At 39.7% G+C, this 23,741-nt stretch overlaps 1 protein-coding gene across 16 annotated transcripts in view; it reads right to left on the bottom strand.

The window, feature by feature from the left end:
* Window positions 1–23,741, bottom strand: part of LOC110445277 (C-Jun-amino-terminal kinase-interacting protein 3-like) — a 103,165-nt gene that overhangs the window by 6,725 nt on the left and 72,699 nt on the right. For all 16 annotated transcript variants that reach the window (XM_021489800.1, XM_021489807.1, XM_021489804.1 and 13 more), the window contains one exon: window positions 139–273. In XM_021489800.1, coding sequence (XP_021345475.1) covers window positions 139–273 — 135 coding nt within the window. The remainder of the gene's footprint in view (window positions 1–138; window positions 274–23,741) is intronic.

The raw sequence follows: 23,741 nt of genomic DNA, 5'->3' as shown, positions 1-23,741 counted from the left end.
ATCTGATCAATCAATTTTGTTTGTTTTTGTCCATGAAATTATAATAAAATATCCCCCCCCTCCCTTCCAAGAAAAAAATATTCAATTCAAAACAACATACATCCAAGAATGAGTGAATCTAGATTGGAGGGAACTTACCGATCCTGAAGTCGACGTATCCTTCCCCGCCGGACAGAACCAGCTTGGTGTTGGTGTCTGTGGTGGGTAGCGCCTCGTGTCGGTTGGTTGTCTCCCCTACTTCTGACACTGCACTCATCCCCCTTCTCGCAGCACCTAGAAAGCACAAACATCATACAGTCATTATAGGTTTATTGATGACGAGATGTTTATTGATGACGAGATGTTTATTGATGACGAGATGAATTCATCTCAGGGTTTTCAAGGCCTCGTAAACAAGCTCTAACTGACACAGAAATGATAGGCCGTTACATGAACAATGACAAGTGTGTCAGTTGCTAATGACTATGTTCACAGCTTTTGTTAGAAGCCATCTTTTTTTCTGAAAGAAATTGGTCTGATTTCAGATTTTAGCCACAGGCTACAGAACGAGATGTCCAGTGTCTGTAGGAGGCTGGCACAAACACATGCTAGACCTTCAATCAGAATACTTGTCTCGGAATGATCCTGCCATCTACAGAAATCTTCAATCTCGGGACAACAAATATGACAACAAATACACTGATGTTATGTTGTTTACTCATTATTCAACACGTCAGAACCTTTTCCCACCTACTCCCACTGTTTAGAGAGAAACGTTCTGTAGTCTTTTTTCAGGTTAAAATTAGATTTTATTTTCCCAGCATCTTTATAGAAGGATGCTGGGTTTGACGTCTGTCATCTCAGCAACTTGTAATGGATATTTAAATATGGTCATAAATAATTTTACAGAAATTGCAAATTTCGGGACGACCCTTGGTGAAATTTTGTCTCATGTGTGTGATCAGTTTTTATATGTGGACTAAACTTAAAGAAATCAGGAGAAACACCTTCAGGAAACCACCATTAACGAGAAACACCTTCAGGAAACCACCATTAACGAGAAACACCTTTAACCATTGTTCTATAGGGGTTTGGATTTCTTTTCTTGCTGTGGCATTTTACATTTCCCAGTGGGCAAAAAAATGCTGAATAACGCCACTAGGTGAACACGGTTATTCTAGCCGACGTTGGCACATTCCCAGCTATATTAAGACTTTACCTCCATTTAATTATCAACAAATTACTACATGTTCCCCCTAAGGGGACCTTTGCTCTCCGGGAGAGTTTAATGGTTACAAAAGTTGCATAAGAAATTGGAAAGAGTTGTAGCCTCAGGCCGATCATTACCATAGAAATAACAGGAGTTGTAGCCTCAGGCCGATCATTGCCATAGAAATAACAGTAATTCTCACCAGCCATTAGGGAATTTGTTGATTGGCAATTCATAAAAAACACATAAAAATGTCCAAACAAGTTATTATTTAAATGAATACTGGTTATTGATACCTAGCGTTGTGTTGTGTGATTGCTGACTATCTAATCCCTGTCCTGTGTTCCCGGAGGAGATCCAGACATTTCCTTGACTTAATTATAAACAGCAGAGTCGCAGGTCTGAACCTTTCTAAATGTGTAAGTGGGGTGATGCGGTTCTCACCTTCTCGCTCAGTTTGGCCAGGGGGTCATTCGTGAGATCAGGAACACTTACCACACATTATCATTCAGGTTGTTTTTAGGTAATTAGGCTTTTAACACTGATGATTTACCCATACATCACTGGTAACAACATACGAAAATCATCTCTTTATACTGTCAGAACCAGTTGATACTATGGAAGTTATACTGTGTCAACACATATGTAATCATATTCAGTTGGCTGGATAGTAGGACAACTAGATTAGAGGTGGCTGGATAGTAAGACAACTAGATTAGAGGTGGCTGGATAGTAGGACAACTAGATTAGAGGTGGCTGGATAATAGGACAACTAGATTAGAGGTGGCTGGATAGTAGGACAACTAGATTAGGGGTGGCTGGATAATAGGACAACTAGTTTAGGGGGGGCTGGATAATAGGACAACTAGATTAGAGTTGGCTGGATAGTAGGACAACTAGATTAGGGGTGTCTGGATAGTAGGACAACTAGTTTAGGGGGGGCTGGATAATAGGACAACTAGATTAGAGTTGGCTGGATAGTAGGACAACTAGATTAGAGGAGGCTGGATAGTAAGAAAACTAGATTAGAGGTGGCTGGATAGTAGCACAACTAGATTAGGGGTGGCTGGATAGCAGGACAACTAGATTAGGGGTGGCTGGATAATAGGACAACTAGTTTAGGGGTGGTTGGATAGTAGGGCAACTAGTTTAGGGGTGGCTGGATAGTAGGACAACTAGATTAGGGGTGGCTGGATAGTAGGACAACTAGTTTAGGGGTGGCTGCATAATAGGACAACTAGATTAGGGGTGACTGGATAGTAGGACAACTAGATTAGGGGTGGCTGGATAGTAGGACAACTAGATTAGGGGTGGCTGGATAGTAGGACAACTAGATTAGGGGTGGCTGGATAATAGGACAACTAGATTAGGGGTGGCTGGATAATAGGACAACTAGATTAGGGGTGGCTGGATAATAGGACAACTAGATTAGGGGTGGCTGGATAGTAGGACAACTAGATTAGGGGTGGCTGGATAGTAGGACAACTAGATTAGGGGTGGCTGGATAATAGGACAACTAGATTAGGGGTGGCTGGATAATAAGACAACTAGATTAGGGGTGGCTGGATAGTAAGACAATTAGATTAGGGGTGGCTGGATAGTAAGACAACTAGATTAGGGGTGGCTGGATAGTAGGACAACTAGATTAGGGGTGGCTGGATAGTAGGACAACTAGATTAGGGGTGGCTGGATAATAGGACAACTAGATTAGGGGTGGCTGGATAATAGGACAACTAGATTAGGGGTGGCTGGATAATAGGACAACTAGATTAGGGGTGGCTGGATAATAGGACAACTAGATTAGGGGTGGCTGGATAATAGGACAACTAGATTAGGGGTGGCTGGATAATAGGACAACTAGATTAGGGGTGGCTGGATAATAGGACAACTAGATTAGGGGTGGCTGGATAATAGGACAACTAGATTAGGGGTGGCTGGATAATAGGACAAATACATTAGGGGTGGCTGGATAATAGGACAACTAGTTTAGGGGTGGCTGGATAGTAAGACAACTAGATTAGGGGTGGCTGGATAGTAAGACAACTAGATTAGGGGTGGCTGGATAGTAAGACAACTAGATTAGGGGTGGCTGGATAGTAAGACAACTAGATTAGGGGTGGCTGGATAGTAAGACAACTAGATTAGGGGTGGCTGGATAGTAAGACAACTAGATTAGGGGTGGCTGGATAGTAAGACAACTAGATTAGGGGTGGCTGGATAGTAAGACAACTAGATTAGGGGTGGCTGGATAGTAAGACAACTAGATTAGGGGTGGCTGGATAGTAAGACAACTAGATTAGGGGTGGCTGGATAGTAAGACAACTAGATTAGGGGTGGCTGGATAGTAAGACAACTAGATTAGGGGTGGCTGGATAGTAAGACAACTAGATTAGGGGTGGCTGGATAGTAAGACAACTAGATTAGGGGTGGCTGGATAGTAAGACAACTAGATTAGGGGTGGCTGGATAGTAAGACAACTAGATTAGGGGTGGCTGGATAGTAAGACAACTAGATTAGGGGTGGCTGGATAGTAAGACAACTAGATTAGGGGTGGCTGGATAGTAAGACAACTAGATTAGGGGTGGCTGGATAGTAAGACAACTAGATTAGGGGTGGCTGGATAGTAAGACAACTAGATTAGGGGTGGCTGGATAGTAAGACAACTAGATTAGGGGTGGCTGGATAGTAAGACAACTAGATTAGGGGTGGCTGGATAGTAGGACAACTAGATTAGGGGTGGCTGGATAGTAGGACAACTAGATTAGGGGTGGCTGGATAATAGGACAACTAGATTAGGGGTGGCTGGATAATAGGACAACTAGATTAGGGGTGGCTGGATAATAGGACAACTAGATTAGGGGTGGCTGGATAATAGGACAACTAGATTAGGGGTGGCTGGATAATAGGACAACTAGATTAGGGGTGGCTGGATAATAGGACAACTAGATTAGGGGTGGCTGGATAATAGGACAACTAGATTAGGGGTGGCTGGATAATAGGACAACTAGATTAGGGGTGGCTGGATAATAGGACAAATACATTAGGGGTGGCTGGATAATAGGACAACTAGTTTAGGGGTGGCTGGATAGTAAGACAACTAGATTAGGGGTGGCTGGATAGTAAGACAACTAGATTAGGGGTGGCTGGATAGTAAGACAACTAGATTAGGGGTGGCTGGATAGTAAGACAACTAGATTAGGGGTGGCTGGATAGTAAGACAACTAGATTAGGGGTGGCTGGATAGTAAGACAACTAGATTAGGGGTGGCTGGATAGTAAGACAACTAGATTAGGGGTGGCTGGATAGTAAGACAACTAGATTAGGGGTGGCTGGATAGTAAGACAACTAGATTAGGGGTGGCTGGATAGTAAGACAACTAGATTAGGGGTGGCTGGATAGTAAGACAACTAGATTAGGGGTGGCTGGATAGTAAGACAACTAGATTAGGGGTGGCTGGATAGTAAGACAACTAGATTAGGGGTGGCTGGATAGTAAGACAACTAGATTAGGGGTGGCTGGATAGTAAGACAACTAGATTAGGGGTGGCTGGATAGTAAGACAACTAGATTAGGGGTGGCTGGATAGTAGGACAACTAGATTAGGGGTGGCTGGATAGTAAGACAACTAGATTAGGGGTGGCTGGATAGTAAGACAACTAGATTAGGGGTGGCTGGATAGTAAGACAACTAGATTAGGGGTGGCTGGATAGTAAGACAACTAGATTAGGGGTGGCTGGATAGTAAGACAACTAGATTAGGGGTGGCTGGATAGTAAGACAACTAGATTAGGGGTGGCTGGATAGTAAGACAACTAGATTAGGGGTGGCTGGATAGTAAGACAACTAGATTAGGGGTGGCTGGATAGTAAGACAACTAGATTAGGGGTGGCTGGATAGTAAGACAACTAGATTAGGGGTGGCTGGATAGTAAGACAACTAGATTAGGGGTGGCTGGATAGTAAGACAACTAGATTAGGGGTGGCTGGATAGTAAGACAACTAGATTAGGGGTGGCTGGATAGTAAGACAACTAGATTAGGGGTGGCTGGATAGTAAGACAACTAGATTAGGGGTGGCTGGATAGTAGGACAACTAGATTAGGGGTGGCTGGATAGTAGGACAACTAGATTAGGGGTGGCTGGATAATAGGACAACTAGATTAGGGGTGGCTGGATAATAGGACAACTAGATTAGGGGTGGCTGGATAATAAGACAACTAGATTAGGGGTGGCTGGATAGTAAGACAATTAGATTAGGGGTGGCTGGATAGTAAGACAACTAGATTAGGGGTGGCTGGATAGTAAGACAACTAGATTAGGGGTGGCTGGATAGTAAGACAACTAGATTAGGGGTGGCTGGATAATAGGACAAATACGTAAGGGGTGGCTGGATAATAGGACAACTAGATTAGGGGTGGCTGGATAAAAGTAGAACTAGATTAGGGGTGGCTGGATAGTAAGACAATTAGATTAGGGGTGGCTGGATAGTAAGACAACTAGATTAGGGGTGGCTGGATTATAATACTAGGTGTCCATTTTCTAAAACAATCTTGATTCTTAGCAAAACTGACAAGTTTGTTAAATTAAAGACTCTGATGCCTACATCACACATTTGGTAGAAAGGCTGTCACTTAAAACAGACTACTGGTAGAATGTGTGGAATTCGAGACATACCTGGTAGCTTTAAATGGTACCTAAATGAAGAACCAAATACTCTTAACACTGACAAACAAGCTAGTAAGATGACACCCTACTAATGTAACGCCAATCCTGGTTATAAAAAGAAAATTCAATTTGAAGGGACAAAGCCGTGCTGTAATAGCTGTTTGCTGATAAGGAGATGTAACGAGTAGCTCATCACTTGGTGTTTATTATGATATACAATAGCTTCCTGTAATATTCCAGAAATGACACCAGTTAATGTGCTTATAGCAAGTCACGTTCTTAACAATAGCCTTATTTATCACCATGATATTTATCAGTGCTCTTCACAGCCCATTTCACATCAAATTTCAATTTATTTTCTAAAGGTCAAAATCTGAAATATAGAATGTCATCTTAGTCTTAATGGACATGGTGAACAAGACACTGCCGATAAATGTCCCGTTAAGGATACACAAACAATGTCTGTTTCTGCTTAATTCGTCTACTGATGGTGATAATGAGGCCGAGACAAATACGGTGGTGGCTGGCCAATGTGCCTCCTGGTTACATATGATAACAGGAGATGAGGTTGACACCAGGGTTATCCTCAGTAGTCGTAATGTGTACTTACTTTAACTGTCAATCAAATACCCCCGAATATTCAATATTTTTATTCCATTTTACGTCGCACAAAAGGTACCATATTTTGTTGTTTCAATTTTACAAATTGTATCCTTTGTCCATTTGTCCTTTCCATTTTTTTAAAATTTCATATCTCATAAATTAGGTTTGGAAAGTTGCTATTTGTAATTACCTGGTAGCAAAATTAACCACTAGTAATTCTAAAACACTAGCAGTTATGTTTTGATAGAAATGGAGCAAAACACAAAGCTAACCATTGAAATAGTGCTACCCTGTAGGTCACAGTGACCTACATTTGATATACTGTCTGGTGTGGTACTGTGACTGATAAATGTCTAGTTTAAAGAGTAATGGGGCTAAACACAAAGTTTAATCAAGATGTCACCTGGACAGACTGCCAAAACCCCCCAAAATACTGCAGAAGTAAAAACCCTTTTTTCTATATTTTAACTCTACACCCTGATAGATTTACAGGTATTACTGCTGTAAGTAACATGTAACACTAAATGAGGCAGGACACTTGACAAATACCCTATCTAGGACAAATTTGTGAGTTATCACCAATAAAACCACCACAATATTAACTCATTCACCCCTGAAAACACATTTAAACTCTTCCAATTCAAAGGCTGGAATAGTTCATTATGAAATTTCAGGGGTGAATGAGGTAAAGTTTCACAGAGAGAGCACAACACGGGAAGGGCTGTGTACCAGAAACAGCAGACAAGCCAGAATATGAAATAATATTTTATGTTAAAGTAAAATCCATAATTTTATATTCTTTCACCATTGTAAAGATGTAAAGTGCTTGGGGTTGGGCACCTGTAGGTGTGTTGCTACAGGTTGTATGGTCAGAGACGGGTACTTCTATAAAGTGAAATCTTGAGGGGTCAGAACTGAGGGTAGATTCCTCAGTACAGCTTGAGATTTGATTTAATGCTTTCATGTTACTGCTGATGAAAACAGACACAATCCCCTGTATGTACAGTCGTAACACAGAAACCTATGTGGGGGCCGCCTCAGGTTACAGGAAATGATGGGGACCTAGGTGGGAATCACCAACAGACACAATCCCCTGTATGTACAATCGTAACACAGAAACCTATGTGGGGCTGCCTCAGGTTACAGGAAATGATGGGGACCTAGGTGGGAATCACCAACAGACACAATCCCCTGTATGTACAATCGTAACACAGAAACCTATGTGGGGCTGCCTCAGGTTACAGGAAATGATGGGGACCTAGGTGGGAATCACCAACAGACACAATCCCCTGTATGTACAATCGTAACACAGAAACCTATGTGGGGCTGCCTCAGGTTACAGGAAATGATGGGGACCTAGGTGGGAATCACCAACAGACACAATCCCCTGTATGTACAATCGTAACACAGAAACCTATGTGGGGCTGCCTCAGGTTACAGGAAATGATGGGGACCTAGGTGGGAATCACCAACAGACACAATCCCCTGTATGTACAATCGTAACACAGAAACCTATGTGGGGCTGCCTCAGGTTACAGGAAATGATGGGGACCTAGGTGGGAATCACCAACAGACACAATCCCCTGTATGTACAATCGTAACACAGAAACCTATGTGGGGCTGCCTCAGGTTACAGGAAATGATGGGGACCTAGGTGGGAATCACCAACAGACACAATCCCCTGTATGTACAATCGTAACACAGAAACCTATGTGGGGCTGCCTCAGGTTACAGGAAATGATGGGGACCTAGGTGGGAATCACCAACAGACACAATCCCCTGTATGTACAATCGTAACACAGAAACCTATGTGGGGCTGCCTCAGGTTACAGGAAATGATGGGGACCTAGGTGGGAATCACCAACAGACACAATCCCCTGTATGTACAATCGTAACACAGAAACCTATGTGGGGCTGCCTCAGGTTACAGGAAATGATGGGGACCTAGGTGGGAATCACCAACAGACACAATCCCCTGTATGTACAATCGTAACACAGAAACCTATGTGGGGCTGCCTCAGGTTACAGGAAATGATGGGGACCTAGGTGGGAATCACCAACAGACACAATCCCCTGTATGTACAATCGTAACACAGAAACCTATGTGGGGCTGCCTCAGGTTACAGGAAATGATGGGGACCTAGGTGGGAATCACCAACAGACACAATCCCCTGTATGTACAATCGTAACACAGAAACCTATGTGGGGCTGCCTCAGGTTACAGGAAATGATGGGGACCTAGGTGGGAATCACCAACAGACACAATCCCCTGTATGTACAATCGTAACACAGAAACCTATGTGGGGCTGCCTCAGGTTACAGGAAATGATGGGGACCTAGGTGGGAATCACCAACAGACACAATCCCCTGTATGTACAATCGTAACACAGAAACCTATGTGGGGCTGCCTCAGGTTACAGGAAATGATGGGGACCTAGGTGGGAATCACCAACAGACACAATCCCCTGTATGTACAATCGTAACACAGAAACCTATGTGGGGCTGCCTCAGGTTACAGGAAATGATGGGGACCTAGGTGGGAATCACCAACAGACACAATCCCCTGTATGTACAATCGTAACACAGAAACCTATGTGGGGCTGCCTCAGGTTACAGGAAATGATGGGGACCTAGGTGGGAATCACCAACAGACACAATCCCCTGTATGTACAATCGTAACACAGAAACCTATGTGGGGCTGCCTCAGGTTACAGGAAATGATGGGGACCTAGGTGGGAATCACCAACAGACACAATCCCCTGTATGTACAATCGTAACACAGAAACCTATGTGGGGCTGCCTCAGGTTACAGGAAATGATGGGGACCTAGGTGGGAATCACCAACAGACACAATCCCCTGTATGTACAATCGTAACACAGAAACCTATGTGGGGCTGCCTCAGGTTACAGGAAATGATGGGGACCTAGGTGGGAATCACCAACAGACACAATCCCCTGTATGTACAATCGTAACACAGAAACCTATGTGGGGCTGCCTCAGGTTACAGGAAATGATGGGGACCTAGGTGGGAATCACCAACAGACACAATCCCCTGTATGTACAATCGTAACACAGAAACCTATGTGGGGCTGCCTCAGGTTACAGGAAATGATGGGGACCTAGGTGGGAATCACCAACAGACACAATCCCCTGTATGTACAATCGTAACACAGAAACCTATGTGGGGCTGCCTCAGGTTACAGGAAATGATGGGGACCTAGGTGGGAATCACCAACAGACACAATCCCCTGTATGTACAATCGTAACACAGAAACCTATGTGGGGGCCGCCGCAGGTTACAGGAAATGATGGGGACCTAGGTGGGAATCACCAACAGACACAATCCCCTGTATGTACAGTCGTAACACAGAAACCTATGTGGGGGCCGCCTCAGATTACAGGAAATGATAGGGGACCTAGGTGGGAATCACCAACAGACACAATCCCTTGTATATGTAGTCGTAACACAGAAACCTATGTGGGGTCGCCTCAGGTTACAGGAAATAATAGGGGACCTAGGTGGGAACGCAGTCGTCATACAGAAACCTTCTACAACCTTATCAAATACTTCACGGAGAACAAATCAAATGAAACCAACCAACAATGTTCACTGAAGACAAACCCCCGCCAACTATCATTGTTTACTTACAAACAGTTGTCAACAGATGACTGAATGTCCAATCATATGAAGCCAAACTAAGGCCTCTAAACCTCCATCCTCCTATGTATAGACTCAGACGTAAACAGAAATATTAATCAGATTACTTTATCTTCTGACCTCCAGATCTATGTAAAATAAACCTCAAGATCCCAACTTTGCCTACAAGTTGTGAATGTCACACTTGTTAAATTGGAAAAAATCATTAACGTTTTGTAACATCTACAAATGAACAAAATAACAAATTACTTTCTTGATCTTAGAACTGACAAAATAAACACCATTTAAATGTTTAGGTACATCTGAGAACTAACACATTGAGCCCTACAGAATTGAAACAATTGAAAGGAACACCATTTACATTCTGTTTTATTATTTTGACCAACTCAACAACCGCTAATGGATGTTTTATGAAACAAATATTTCTTAAGTACATTCTTAAGTACATTGTATCTTTGAACCAACAAGTATTAACAACACTGATAGTTTTGTAATCTACCATCTGTGAATAATTCAGAAATGTCATCTTATCAAGTTTTGAATAATTTGTAACAAACATTTATATATATAAAAAGATAGAAATCGTAGTCATTGAGAATAGATTTTGATGATGAAGCTCCCGGCAAGCACAATAGAGCATCGTGCCTGAAAACACACCATATTGATTCAAAACTGTCTGTCGATCAACTGAACTCATGGAACCGAAGAACAAACAACCAACTGAAAAAATATCCCAATCACAAGATTTTCTAAACAAAGCCTAGCTATCAGCGGAACAAGTCGTAATCCTCCAGATGATTAGCGCTGACAAATACGCCAAAATAAGTATGATACGCGATTAATTGATTGGGAAGTGATGGGTGTTGTATTCTACCGAGGCCCGTATCCTTGGGTTGGTAGTTACACTACCCAGTAAACACCTATAAGCTGCCGGTATTGTCTTCATTATTCCAAGATATTGATTATTGGATCTTCGGCTGACAAGAACGGTAAGCTTGAGATTCAAAAGACAATATCGGTGATGTTTTGTAAGATATACTAGTAGTGGCTTGTATTCCTCGCTGAGAAGTGTGTACGGGGACATCCTTCTCTAATCCTTTCCCGATATCGATTACTGTATTATTTAACACAAATGTCTTGTCAAAATGAAAAATAGGAAGATGCTTATAAAATTACTACTTCCAGCCCAGGAAAACATAATCATTTATATTATTGACATTCCATGCATCGCGATGACTCCAGCAAAAAGGAGTCATGAAATCTGACATATATATGTTAACAGACACAAAAATTAAAAAAATCATGTATCAACAAGTATATATATATAGATGTCAGTAACTTAGAACAAGAATCAATGTCTTTAGGACAGCAGGTGACCTGTCGACCTCTACCTAGTACAAGACGTCCGTTGTAGAAATATTAGTGTGGCAGATTACAGAACTCTCTACAAGTCAGATGTCAATTAGCCGATAAACAATTCTTGAGGGATGCTTCTAGTAGATACCAAAAAAAGCTATTCCCTTCCAACACACAGACGCCCAAGTTTTATCTCATATTGACTTTCAAGAAGAATAATGACGAGATTGTATGAGGGGGTCGCAGGATAGAATGCCGCTGGATGTGAAAGTGATCTGCTGTACATGATCTTGATTTCATAGATAGGCGACACTATAATACAGAGCACTGACGACCTGCATATAGAACAACGCCTTCGTGACCATCTTAAGTTCCATGTCGGCTGATTGAGCTGGAAGTAATATTGACAGAAACCTGGCAACTATATGCATGACATTGGCAAACATTTTGATGTGTTTTCCTTGACAGGGAACAGAGACTTATTGACAAAATATAGAGCTAATGTGAGTCTCCAATACTAGCATACGACCAGGCTGTAGCATTTACTGTCTAAAAGGAAGATAAGAACCTGCAATCTCATTAAATACTATCTCAAATGTTGACCTTTTGTCCAAGGTTAAATATTCTGTCTATTGTTTACAAGCTGTGTCAGTGACGGTATCACTGCTTAAGATTGATCCTGCTGTCCAGGGTGGAGCCATCATTGAAAATGCTTCCCTTTGTCCGTGACAGAGGCAACATTTGAATATTCTACCAATGTTTACAAGCTTTTTCCATGGTTGAGCGGCCCTTTAGCCACCAAGCTTTTTCCATGGTTGAGCGGCCCTTTAGCCACCAAGCTTTTTCCATGGTTGAGCGGCCCTTTAGCCACCAAGCTCTTGCCATGGTTGAGCTACCATCGTTTACAAGCTTTTTCAATGGTGGGTGGGACCATCATTTAATATTCTTCCGATTGTCAATGGTAAGGCCATCATTGGATTTTCTACCATTGTTTACAAGATTTTTCGATGGTTAAGCCACCATTGAATATACTACCATTGTCTGTGGTTTAGCCACACTTTTCTGTGGTTGGGCCACCATTGAATATTCCACCATTGTCTGTGGTTGGGCCACCATTGAATATTCTAGCATTGTCTGTGGTTGGGCCACCATTGAATATTCTAGCATTGTCTGTGGTTGGGCCACCATTGAATATTCTAGCATTGTCTGTGGTTGGGCCACCATTGAATATTCTAGCATTGTCTGTGGTTGGGCCACCATTGAATATTCTAGCATTGTCTGTGGTTGGGCCACCATTGAATATTCTAGCATTGTCTGTGGTTGGGCCACCATTGAATATTCTAGCATTGTCTGTGGTTGGGCCACCATTGAATATTCTAGCATTGTCTGTGGTTGGGCCACCATTGAATATTCTAGCATTGTCTGTGGTTGGGCCACCATTGAATATTCTAGCATTGTCTGTGGTTGGGCCACCATTGAATATTCTAGCATTGTCTGTGGTTGGGCCACCATTGAATATTCTAGCATTGTCTGTGGTTGGGCCACCATTGAATATTCTAGCATTGTCTGTGGTTGGGCCACCATTGAATATTCTAGCATTGTCTGTGGTTGGGCCACCATTGAATATTCTAGCATTGTCTGTGGTTGGGCCACCATTGAATATTCTAGCATTGTCTGTGGTTGGGCCACCATTGAATATTCTAGCATTGTCTGTGGTTGGGCCACCATTGAATATTCTAGCATTGTCTGTGGTTGGGCCACCATTGAATATTCTAGCATTGTCTGTGGTTGGGCCACCATTGAATATTCTAGCATTGTCTGTGGTTGGGCCACCATTGAATATTCTAGCATTGTCTGTGGTTGGGCCACCATTGAATATTCTAGCATTGTCTGTGGTTGGGCCACCATTGAATATTCTAGCATTGTCTGTGGTTGGGCCACCATTGAATATTCTAGCATTGTCTGTGGTTGGGCCACCATTGAATATTCTAGCATTGTCTGTGGTTGGGCCACCATTGAATATTCTAGCATTGTCTGTGGTTGGGCCACCATTGAATATTCTAGCATTGTCTGTGGTTGGGCCACCATTGAATATTCTAGCATTGTCTGTGGTTGGGCCACCATTGAATATTCTAGCATTGTCTGTGGTTTAGCCACACTTTTCTGTGGTTGGGCCACCATTGAATATTCCACCATTGTCTGTGGTTTGGCCACCATTAAATATTCTACCATTGTCTGTGGTTTAGCCACACTTGTCTGTGGTCGGGCCACCATTGAATATTCTACCATTGTCTGTGATTGAGCAACACTTGTCTGTGGTTGGGCCACCATTGAATATTCTAGCATTGTCTGTCATTGGGCCACCATTGAATATTCTAGCATTGTCTGTGGTTGGGCCACCATTGAATATTCTACCATTGTCTGTGGTTGGGCCTCCATTGAATATTCTACCGTTGTCTGTGATTGAACCACACTTGGTTTGAGCCTGTTCTGTCATGGTTTGTTGAGACACTGATCAATTCTCCGTCTGTATCAGCGGGTCCCCTCATGATCATCATAACGGTTAAATGAGATGTGAAAAGGACAATCAGCGACAATATTGGGCCCTTAAACGCTGTGTCGGCAGCCAAATATGGAGATTGGGGTTGCCCTGTCATGGCCGTTGGACTCGGAGGTGGGCCTTGACGCCCGGCGGGCAGCAGATCTGTAATGTACCCATCACACCGTGCCATCTAATCAGGCGAAGGCCAGCACTGAACACCAGACATACAGAACAATTTCAACGACCCCAGCAAAACAGATTGGAACATTTCTGAAGATACCAAGTGATGTGGTCATTCTCAGTCTGTACACATACGTTGTATGTTATAAAAACAGACAATCCACTCAATATCACAGAAAACATATAGCAAAATAAATCTAACTGTCCACGCTGAAAGACAGAAAACATATAGCAAAATAAATCTAACTGTCCACGCTGAAAGACAGAAAACATATAACAAAATAAATCTAACTGTCCACGCTGAAAGCTTACATGTATATGTGATTTCATAAGCTTCACAAGTGAATAGAATTCTGAGAATTAGTTTTATATGCATTGAACAATATCTTTAAATTTTACTAATGAATTTTAAAAAGAAAATAATTGATGTGTGCACCAGCACTAAGGCTTTGACTGTAGAAATGATAGAGCTCTTCAACACAATAATCAAACATCATATTATTGTCTTTTGAATATATCAGTTTTTTCTTGATGTCAAATTTTATTTGTTGTTTTTTAAAGAAAAGGAACATCTTAAGAGGTATTTCGCAAATCTAAACAGCAAGTTTCTGTCTTTTAAATTCTGAATTGCTTTCTCTGGATCATTTTGCAATGTTGATACAACATAAAATCCTTGTCCTTGAATCCTTAAAGAAAGGAAGCCTTTGATTCCATATTGTTTGAGGTATTCAATACTGTAATGATCTAACATGACCTCAAACAACAATACAGATATACAGGTACTGTATAGAGATACTCACACAGATAGTACCATGGTGATGTACAGGTACTGTATACCGATACTCACACAGATAGTACCATGGTGATATACAGGTACTGTATACATATACTCAAACAGATAGTACCATGGGGATGTACAGGTACTGTATACCGATACTCACACAGATAGTGCCATGGTGATATACAGGTACGGTATACAGATACTCACACAGGTAGTACCATGGTGATGTACAGGTACTGTATACCGGTACTCACACAAATAGTACCATGGTGATATACAGGAACTGTATACAGACACTCACACAGATGGTACCATGTTGATATACAGGGACTGTATACAGATACTCACGCAGATAGTACCATGGTGAGGTACAGGTACTGTATACAGATACGCACACAGATAGTACCATGGCGATATACAGGTACTGTATCCAGATACTCACACAGATAGTAGCCCGGTGATATACAGGTACTGGATACAGATACTCACACAGATTGTACCATGTTGATATACAGGGACTGTATACAGATACTCACCCAGATAGTACCACGGTGATATACACGTACTGTATACAGATACGCACACAGATAGTAACATGGGGATATACAGGTACTGTATACAGATACACACACAGATAGTACCATGTTGATGTACAGGTACTGGTTACGGATACTGAAACAGATAGTACCACAGTGATGTACAGGTACTGTATACCGATACTCACACAGATAGTCCCATGGTGATGTACAGGTACTGTATACCGGTACTCACACAAATAGTACCATGGTGATATACACGTACTGTATACAGATACTCACCCAGATAGTACCACGGTGATATACACGTACTGTATACAGATACTCACACAGATAGTACCATGGTGATGTACAGGTACTGGATACGGATACTCACACAGATAGTACCACAGTGATGTACAGGTACTGTATACAGATACTCACACAGATAGTACCATGTTGATGTACAGGAAACCTAACATTACTGTCTCCCCCCTTTTGTACTTTCCTCAGTGATCAGTCCAGATAACACGTCTGTCCTGACAGGTACGTTTGCAACTGACTTGTCAGACACATCATTGCATGCCAAATTGGAAAGTGTGCAAGACCTTGGAATGTACAAGTCTGATAAATCTTGTCTGGGAGTCCTCTGTTATTCTATCTTTCTATGTTACAATATACTATGTTATAATAGTACTTTGTTACTTAAATACTGTTACTATAATACTATGTCACAATACTAATATTAAGTATATTTCTATGTTACTATAAGTCTGTGACTATAACACTATGTTACTTTAGTACAATGTTACTATGATAATGTAACTATACTACTATGTTACTATACTACTATGTTACTATACTACTATGTTACTTAATACAAGGTTACTATAGTACAATGTTATTTTAATACAATGTTACTTTCATACTATGTTACTATAGTACTATGTTACTTAAATACTATGTTACTATAATAAATGTTACTTTTAATACAATGATACTATAATACTATGTTACTTAAATAATATGTTACTATAATACAATGTTATTTTAATACTATGTTACTTTAATACATGTTACTTTAATACAATGTTACTTCCATACTATGTTACTTTAATACTATGTTACTATAATACTATGTTACTTAAATAATATGTTACTATAATACAATGTTTCTTTAATACTATGTTACTTTAATACAATGTTACTTTAATACAATGTTACTTTAATACAATGTAACTATAATACTATACTACTATGTTACTTTAATACAATGTTACTTCCATACTATGTTACTTTAATACTATGTTACTATAATACTATGTTACTTTAATACTATGTTATTATAATACTATGTTACTATAATACTATGTCAAATACAGGAGGTTAATCAGCAAGCTTGTAGCAACAGCAACCCAAAAGTAGCAGAGTTCATTAGTTAGTAAAGTGAGGTTATTTACACAGGTATGTTATTAGCAACGAGAAGTGGTTACATTTAGTGAGACGATCATGGGAAGTGTTGTACTTCTTCATTTACATATAAAAAATATTTAATTCCTGCACTTGACTTCATTCTGCCAAATCAAAATGTTCAATGAGGTTCTACAGATATGCTATCTTTGTAGACCTGTAATTCTACACTTACATGATCAAATACAAGTTAAAGAATGCTTACATACCTTAGGGGCGATTACCGTATCGTATTGAAAGTGTAAATACATATTAATGCTACCATATTTTAGTGGCAATTACCACATGATAGTGAAGGTGTAAATAACACATTTTAGCAATGATTACCGTATCGTAATGAAGGTGAACACACATATTAATGTAACCGTATTTTTGAAGCGATTACTGTATCGTAATCAGGGTTCTCCGTAACTTTTTGCATAGGTGGTTAAAAATCTGTAATAGGTGGTTGGGCGCCAAAGGTGCCCGTCGGTGGCCGTACCGAAGGCCGTAGGCCTAGACAGGGGGAGAGCACGAGAGGGGGGCAGGTCTGCCCCCCTCTCGTAAGGGGGGTATGGGGGGTCTCCCCCAGAAAATTTTGAAATTGTAGATGACTGTAGGTGGCATTTGAGCACTTTTGAATGTTGTAATTAACCATTTCCTACCTGATATTTGTGGGAAGTTTTCCATAAAAAGTTCTTTTGAAACAATTGAAAAATATTCCTCTTTAGCTCTATCTGTTAATGTTTCAAATTCAATGATACTTGGATATATATATATATATACAAATCCATGCATTACAACCATCAGATTTGGATCTGTTTGCCAGTTTCCAGTATTTTTAATATTCATTTCGCCATGAAGTAGTAGTCCCTGTTAACCTGGTTGTAAATAATTTGAAATAATAAATTCAATTGAAGTGTTTGATAAGACACTATATTAAAAATACTTTCTGTTATATCCTATTATGCCATCACTCAATACACTGGAATTTAAAACTAAGCATGTTAAATTGTACAGGTGATTTCTGGAACATGGAAGTTGAACTATTTAAAACCTGAAAAAATGTTAATTATTCACTTATTATCATAATGCGGTGTAAAACATCCCAGTACACATAAATAAAAAATGAAAAATGTTCACTTATCTATCAAAATGAAACAATCATATCTTTATTTTTTTTTATAGAAAATGAATAAAAACTACAATTTACAAAATCAATTATGTGAAGATAATACAAGGAGTATATCAATTTGAAAATTACCTCTTCAGATCCTAAAATGAATAGACTTAAGCATGGTTGAGGAAGCTGCCTGCCAGCCTGAACAACATGTTGTTAAAATACTGATAAACTTTAAATAATCAACACATGTTAGAAAATTCAATACAAAAATTGCAGTGCTCTATATGTCAGAGGTGTTTCAGAATTTATTTTTATTGTCATTGAATTAAAACAGATACAAATCTAAGTAAGGGAAGTCTTTTCATGGGCATGAGCTAGCTTGGAGCTTGTTACTGAAAGTCTCTGTATTCATACCTGACAGATATAAAATACATGAGTACAATGTTTAAATGAAGTATAGGTGTAAATATGTATATCCCAATGTCATCAATCTGGTCAAAAATATTGTCTAGAGAACTGCAAGAAAGTAAAACGAAAACAAAACTTTTTTCAACACAGTTTATTTAATTCTAATGTTCTGTACATCATTGGTCATTTTTGCTATGTATATCTCACATTTTTAAAAGTTTGACGTAGAAATTGTTACAAAATTGTCAACACTTCATTTGGATATTTTTGTCGTACACCACGTGTTTCCCCCTTTATGGTACACAATGCGAATGTCTCATCATTATCGCCAGGAACATTGCCGTTATCTAAGGTTTTCTTTTGAATATTTTTAAAGTACACGATTAAATCATATTGATCCTTGTTACGTAAATTAAACAGACTTAATTATCATTTCGAAAGCTGCAATTTCGTTAATATTCACGAGACTGACAGGTTGTTCCTCGCGACTGATGACTTCACTTACAAATCGCAACGTGATTCAGAAGTTTACTGACATAAAAAGTTGTATGTTTAGAGCAAATATAAACATTTGCTAATTTTAGCACCCAAATAACCTGTATTTCTATTCTGAGCGACAAAGAAATCGTTGATTTTGATTTGGCTACATTTACCATTGCTCTCGTTCTGTATCAATTAGACGCTTGTCGGTAATGTTGCCTTGGTGTAATTCAAACGCATTGGTGATCTTGCTGTTTTACGTAAACAATCGAGAATGAAAGTAGAGACGTGAAATAGACCGGGGAGTTCCGATTGATTCTGTCCAACTGCTTAAGTATTGTTGTTTGCCAATATTGATGAAACCATCACGATATGGAAATGTCAATTCTATCAAAAAAGTCAGTATTTCTTCAAAAATAGCCGGTTGTAGACACGGAAATAGCCGGCGATTTTCGACGGCAACCGGCTATTAACGAGAACCCTGGTCACTAATGAAGGCTTAAATACATATTAAAGCTAACGTTTTTTTAAGGGGCGATTTCGTATTGTATTAAGGTGCCCTACCAACCTGCAGTCTGAGGCCAGGTTCACCAATTAGGGAGAACCACAGTTGTCATTACCATACAGCAGTCCTGTGTTAAATAATCAAAGTGACTTCCTGCTAGTGGTAACAGATTGAAGAGCTCAGGAGAAAAGCTACACACAAATGTGATCAGCTGTTTTCAGCACACTTCTATTTTCCCCTGGCATATTGCTTGCTTAGAAAATAATTTGTATAACAATTTCTCTGATTAGGCGTCAGGTCGATGCATATTTTCAATAGGGAGGATTTTGTCTCTCAGACAGGCTTTATGTGTCAAGGACATGCTGTAGGGCAGAGTTAAAGCTACACAGGAGAACATTGAGAGGAGCGACTTACAATCCAGCTCCCATCTTATACTTCTTAATTACGATTCCCGAAAAGTAACAGCAAAAATATTTGTGGTTTTGTAATCCATAGCAAACAGAGTTTGCTTAAAATCTAGAACATGCGTGTTGTATTTTTAAGAAAAGATTCTAATTCTAATTCTAATATGTGCTATAACACTAATGAATCTTCCTAAAACTCCTTGGAGATTAAGAATTCTAAGATGTCTTTGCTCATTTCTAAACTAAATATCTATTTAAATTCTTACTGAACAGCTCAAAGAATTCTTTGTGGTTTGACAGGAAAAACCCCAACAACATTGTGCAAGATTGCATTGTTACGTAATAAGACAAATCCCCATCGCTATCTGACACCTTTCCCTGATGTATGTCCCTATTGGCCCTACAGGTTCCTAAAAGCATTACATTGAAACATTATACCATGTAATGCCCTGATATCATGTGAATACCCATTAGTTACGCAAACTCTGAGGAATCATTTCAATCTTATACAGAAGATGGCCTTATATATCTTCCTTTCCTAGTTTCAGATTCCACCTGATTAAGGTCGGTCGCAAACATTTTCAAAACATTTTGAAATAATTTATTGAAAATTCTCCGTCACACTGTCTATTCACAATTGAGGACAGGCTTACATAATCATCATAAAATAGTGAAGTTCATTAGAAACTGTTTCCAATTTTCAAGAAATCTTATAGAATTCGAGTATGTATTTCAAGCCAGGTGAGTTTAAAACGTTCATGGTACCTCACCCCAGCAAACTACAAGTCACATAACTTAATTTTTTATTGGTCTTTAGAAGAAGTTGTTTGGAATTTATAAAATGTCTGACCCCTGTGACTTTGAAAGATTGACAAGATCACTCAACTGTACTAACTTGGTAGCCCTTCGGCCTCCACTAGTGGCTAAATTATCAAAATTTTAAGCGTTACCGATCTTGTTAAATGACGAGGTTGTTAAAAGAAAAAAAATTCACTAAATACATTTGGATGATCATTTGAAGTGTCTTTTGATTTTATGATAACTCAACACAGTGGCGGATAATGAACCATGAAGATACGGAAGATACAGAAGACACACAAGGGATTTGGCTGATCAATAAAAGTAGAGAAAACTGAATGTAGAGGTCTTTATGAATATGGAGGAAAACAATATAAAATACCGTACCCAGAATTGATGTCTACTCGGCAGAAACCATGATGATATATAGACACTGTTATCTCCTAGTGATTTAATGCTGCTGGGGACAATTGTATGTCCGTGCAGCCATATAAAGATAATCACAAACATATACCATGTAATCCTATATATGTGGTAAGGATATGGAGGTGCCCAGAGTTATCTCCACACCGATGTTATACACAGTGTGCCGAGAGGTAGCTGGCTGACTGAGACGGCCATAACGTCCCCGAGACAACAAACACTGATATCACATAACAAAGGTTGACAAGACCAGGTAGTCACATGACAACTGTTAAAACAAGAGTACCGCGGGGCGGAACAATATATGCCTGTCGAATGTCATATAGTGTTATATACTTTCTTTCATTGAAATAAGATCTGCATCATTCTAAGAGTGGTAAGCTGACATGCTATAAAAAATATCGGAGAAAATCTCCGGACGAAAAATCAAATACTGAAATGAGCAAATGGCAATAAATTTTGCAAAAATCGTTGAGTCAAAATTCTTTTAAAGGAGACACAACTTCATGTCATGATCATGATGTATACAAAGTTTCTAAGAGATTGGTCAAAAAATGTAGGAGGAGATTGCCGGACAAAAATCAAATACTGAAATGAACAAAGGGCAATAACTTCTGGAAAAATTGTCGAATCAAAATTCTTTTAAGGGAGACACAACTTCATAACATGATTATGATGTATACCAAGTTTCAAAGAGATTGGTCGAAAAATGTAGGAGGAGATTGCCGGACAAACAAAAGTTTCACCGGACAGACGGACAGACAACCCCATACCATAATACTCCCGTCAAATTTGACGGGCGTATAAAAACACATCATGATCAATCATATGCTTGTAATCCTAGTTTAATTCCAAGTTGAAATCTTTGTTGTATTGAAGGTTTAATTACACAGCTAGCCATGAAAGGAACGTTTTTACGCAATCTTAACTAAAAATAGGCAACATTAAGACTGGTATATCAAATTGTAATTAAAGTTCATTATGACAAAATTAATCACTTGATCGTTATGGGATTCTGCAGTTAACAAGCTTCATTTACAATAATTGTTTGGAAACAATTAGAAAATCGTTCACATACAAGAACTGTCAGCATCAGTAGAAAATAGAAGTTTGATATCCAGTCTCAAACACAAATGGATAGGTTAAATACTAAGGTTTGGAGTAGTCCATGATTAACCAGAGTTAGAGAATAAGGAGTATTCGAGCAATGGCAGTTTGAATAATCCGAGGTTAATTTACAAAGAATATATAAAACAAAGTCAGGTCCAAGCGAACAATTTGAGGATCAGGGAGTATTCGAGTAATGCCAGTTTTAGTAAGTTGGTTTTGACTGTGTATCGTCCCAAATATATTTGGTCAAACCTGTCAATAAAGATGAAAGATAAATTATATTTACACTGAAGCCTCTACAATGCTTTTTGTGTATCATACAGGGAGATAACTCTGAGACAGTGTTTGAGACTGAGTACAAGGCTTTCTGTAAATCATAAAGGGAGATAACTCTGAGACTGTTTGAGACTGAGTACAATGCTTTTTGTATATCATAAAGGGAGATAACTCTGAGACTGTGTAAACAAACAAAGATATTCCCCTATATTTATGATACTAACCTGTCTGTGTTGTCAGTGCAAACAAGATTCCTTGAACAGCCTAACGTCACCAAAATGTTTGCTTCTAACAGTTGTTTCAATTTAATGGAGGCGGGAGGAGAAACTATAAAATGACACCGATCCAAATGCATTCCTAGCCCATAATTTCTAATGGTACTGCTTTTAGAGGACCTTGCATTACAAGTATAAATAGATATATGATCACAAATTAATTTGTGTAATGAAATGTCTGTTTGACATCAATATGTTGAATGTTAATTTAGATGTAAAAAATTATCTTTGGACACAATAACAGACACATGTGGTGAGTGATAAGGGTATAACACTATCACATGATTTCCCCTTTATTGAGTTTTGATGAGTAAACAAAGGTATTCTACCCAAGCTTTTCCCCTCTGTTACTTAACCTTTAAGGCAGGAATCTTCCGATATCCTGGCCCTAGGAGGAAATCCCCTCCGTTACTTAACCATTAAGGCAGGAATCATCCGATATCCTGGAACTAAGAGGAATTCCCCTCCGATACTTAACCATTAAGGCAGGAATCGTCCTATATCCTGGCCCTAAGAGGAATTCCCCTCCGATACTTAACCTTTAAGGCAGGAATCGTCCGATATCCTGACCCTAAGAGGAATTCCCCTCTGTTACTTAACCATTAAGGCAGGAATCGTCCGATATCCTGGCCCAAGAGGAATTCCCCTCCGTTACTCTGATATCCTGGCCCTAAGAGGAATTCCCCTCCGTTACTCTGATATCCTGGCCCTAAGAGGAATTCCCCTCCGTTACTTAACCATTAAGGCAGGAACCGTCCGATATCCTGGCCCTAAGGTAGCAGAATACAGTAGAAATGGCCCGACTCTGATAAACAAGGCACATGTCGAGGAAATGTAAACACAGCGGATTTACCCTACACAACACATGTATACATGTATATATATTTGTAAATTGCATTACATTTACAATACATATAAAGTACTGAGAAGTGTATAAACCTCTTTTTTCTATGTATGTCACTTGTGTGAAAACCATGGTTACCACATCAAAAATTACCAAAAAA

The sequence above is a fragment of the Mizuhopecten yessoensis genome, unplaced genomic scaffold (genome assembly GCF_002113885.1).
Source record: "Mizuhopecten yessoensis strain PY_sf001 unplaced genomic scaffold, ASM211388v2 scaffold2159, whole genome shotgun sequence".
NCBI classification, from domain to species: Eukaryota; Metazoa; Mollusca; class Bivalvia; order Pectinida; family Pectinidae; genus Mizuhopecten; species Mizuhopecten yessoensis.
Note: the sequence above shows the minus strand (reverse complement) of the source record. Positions and strands in the feature narration are given on the sequence as shown.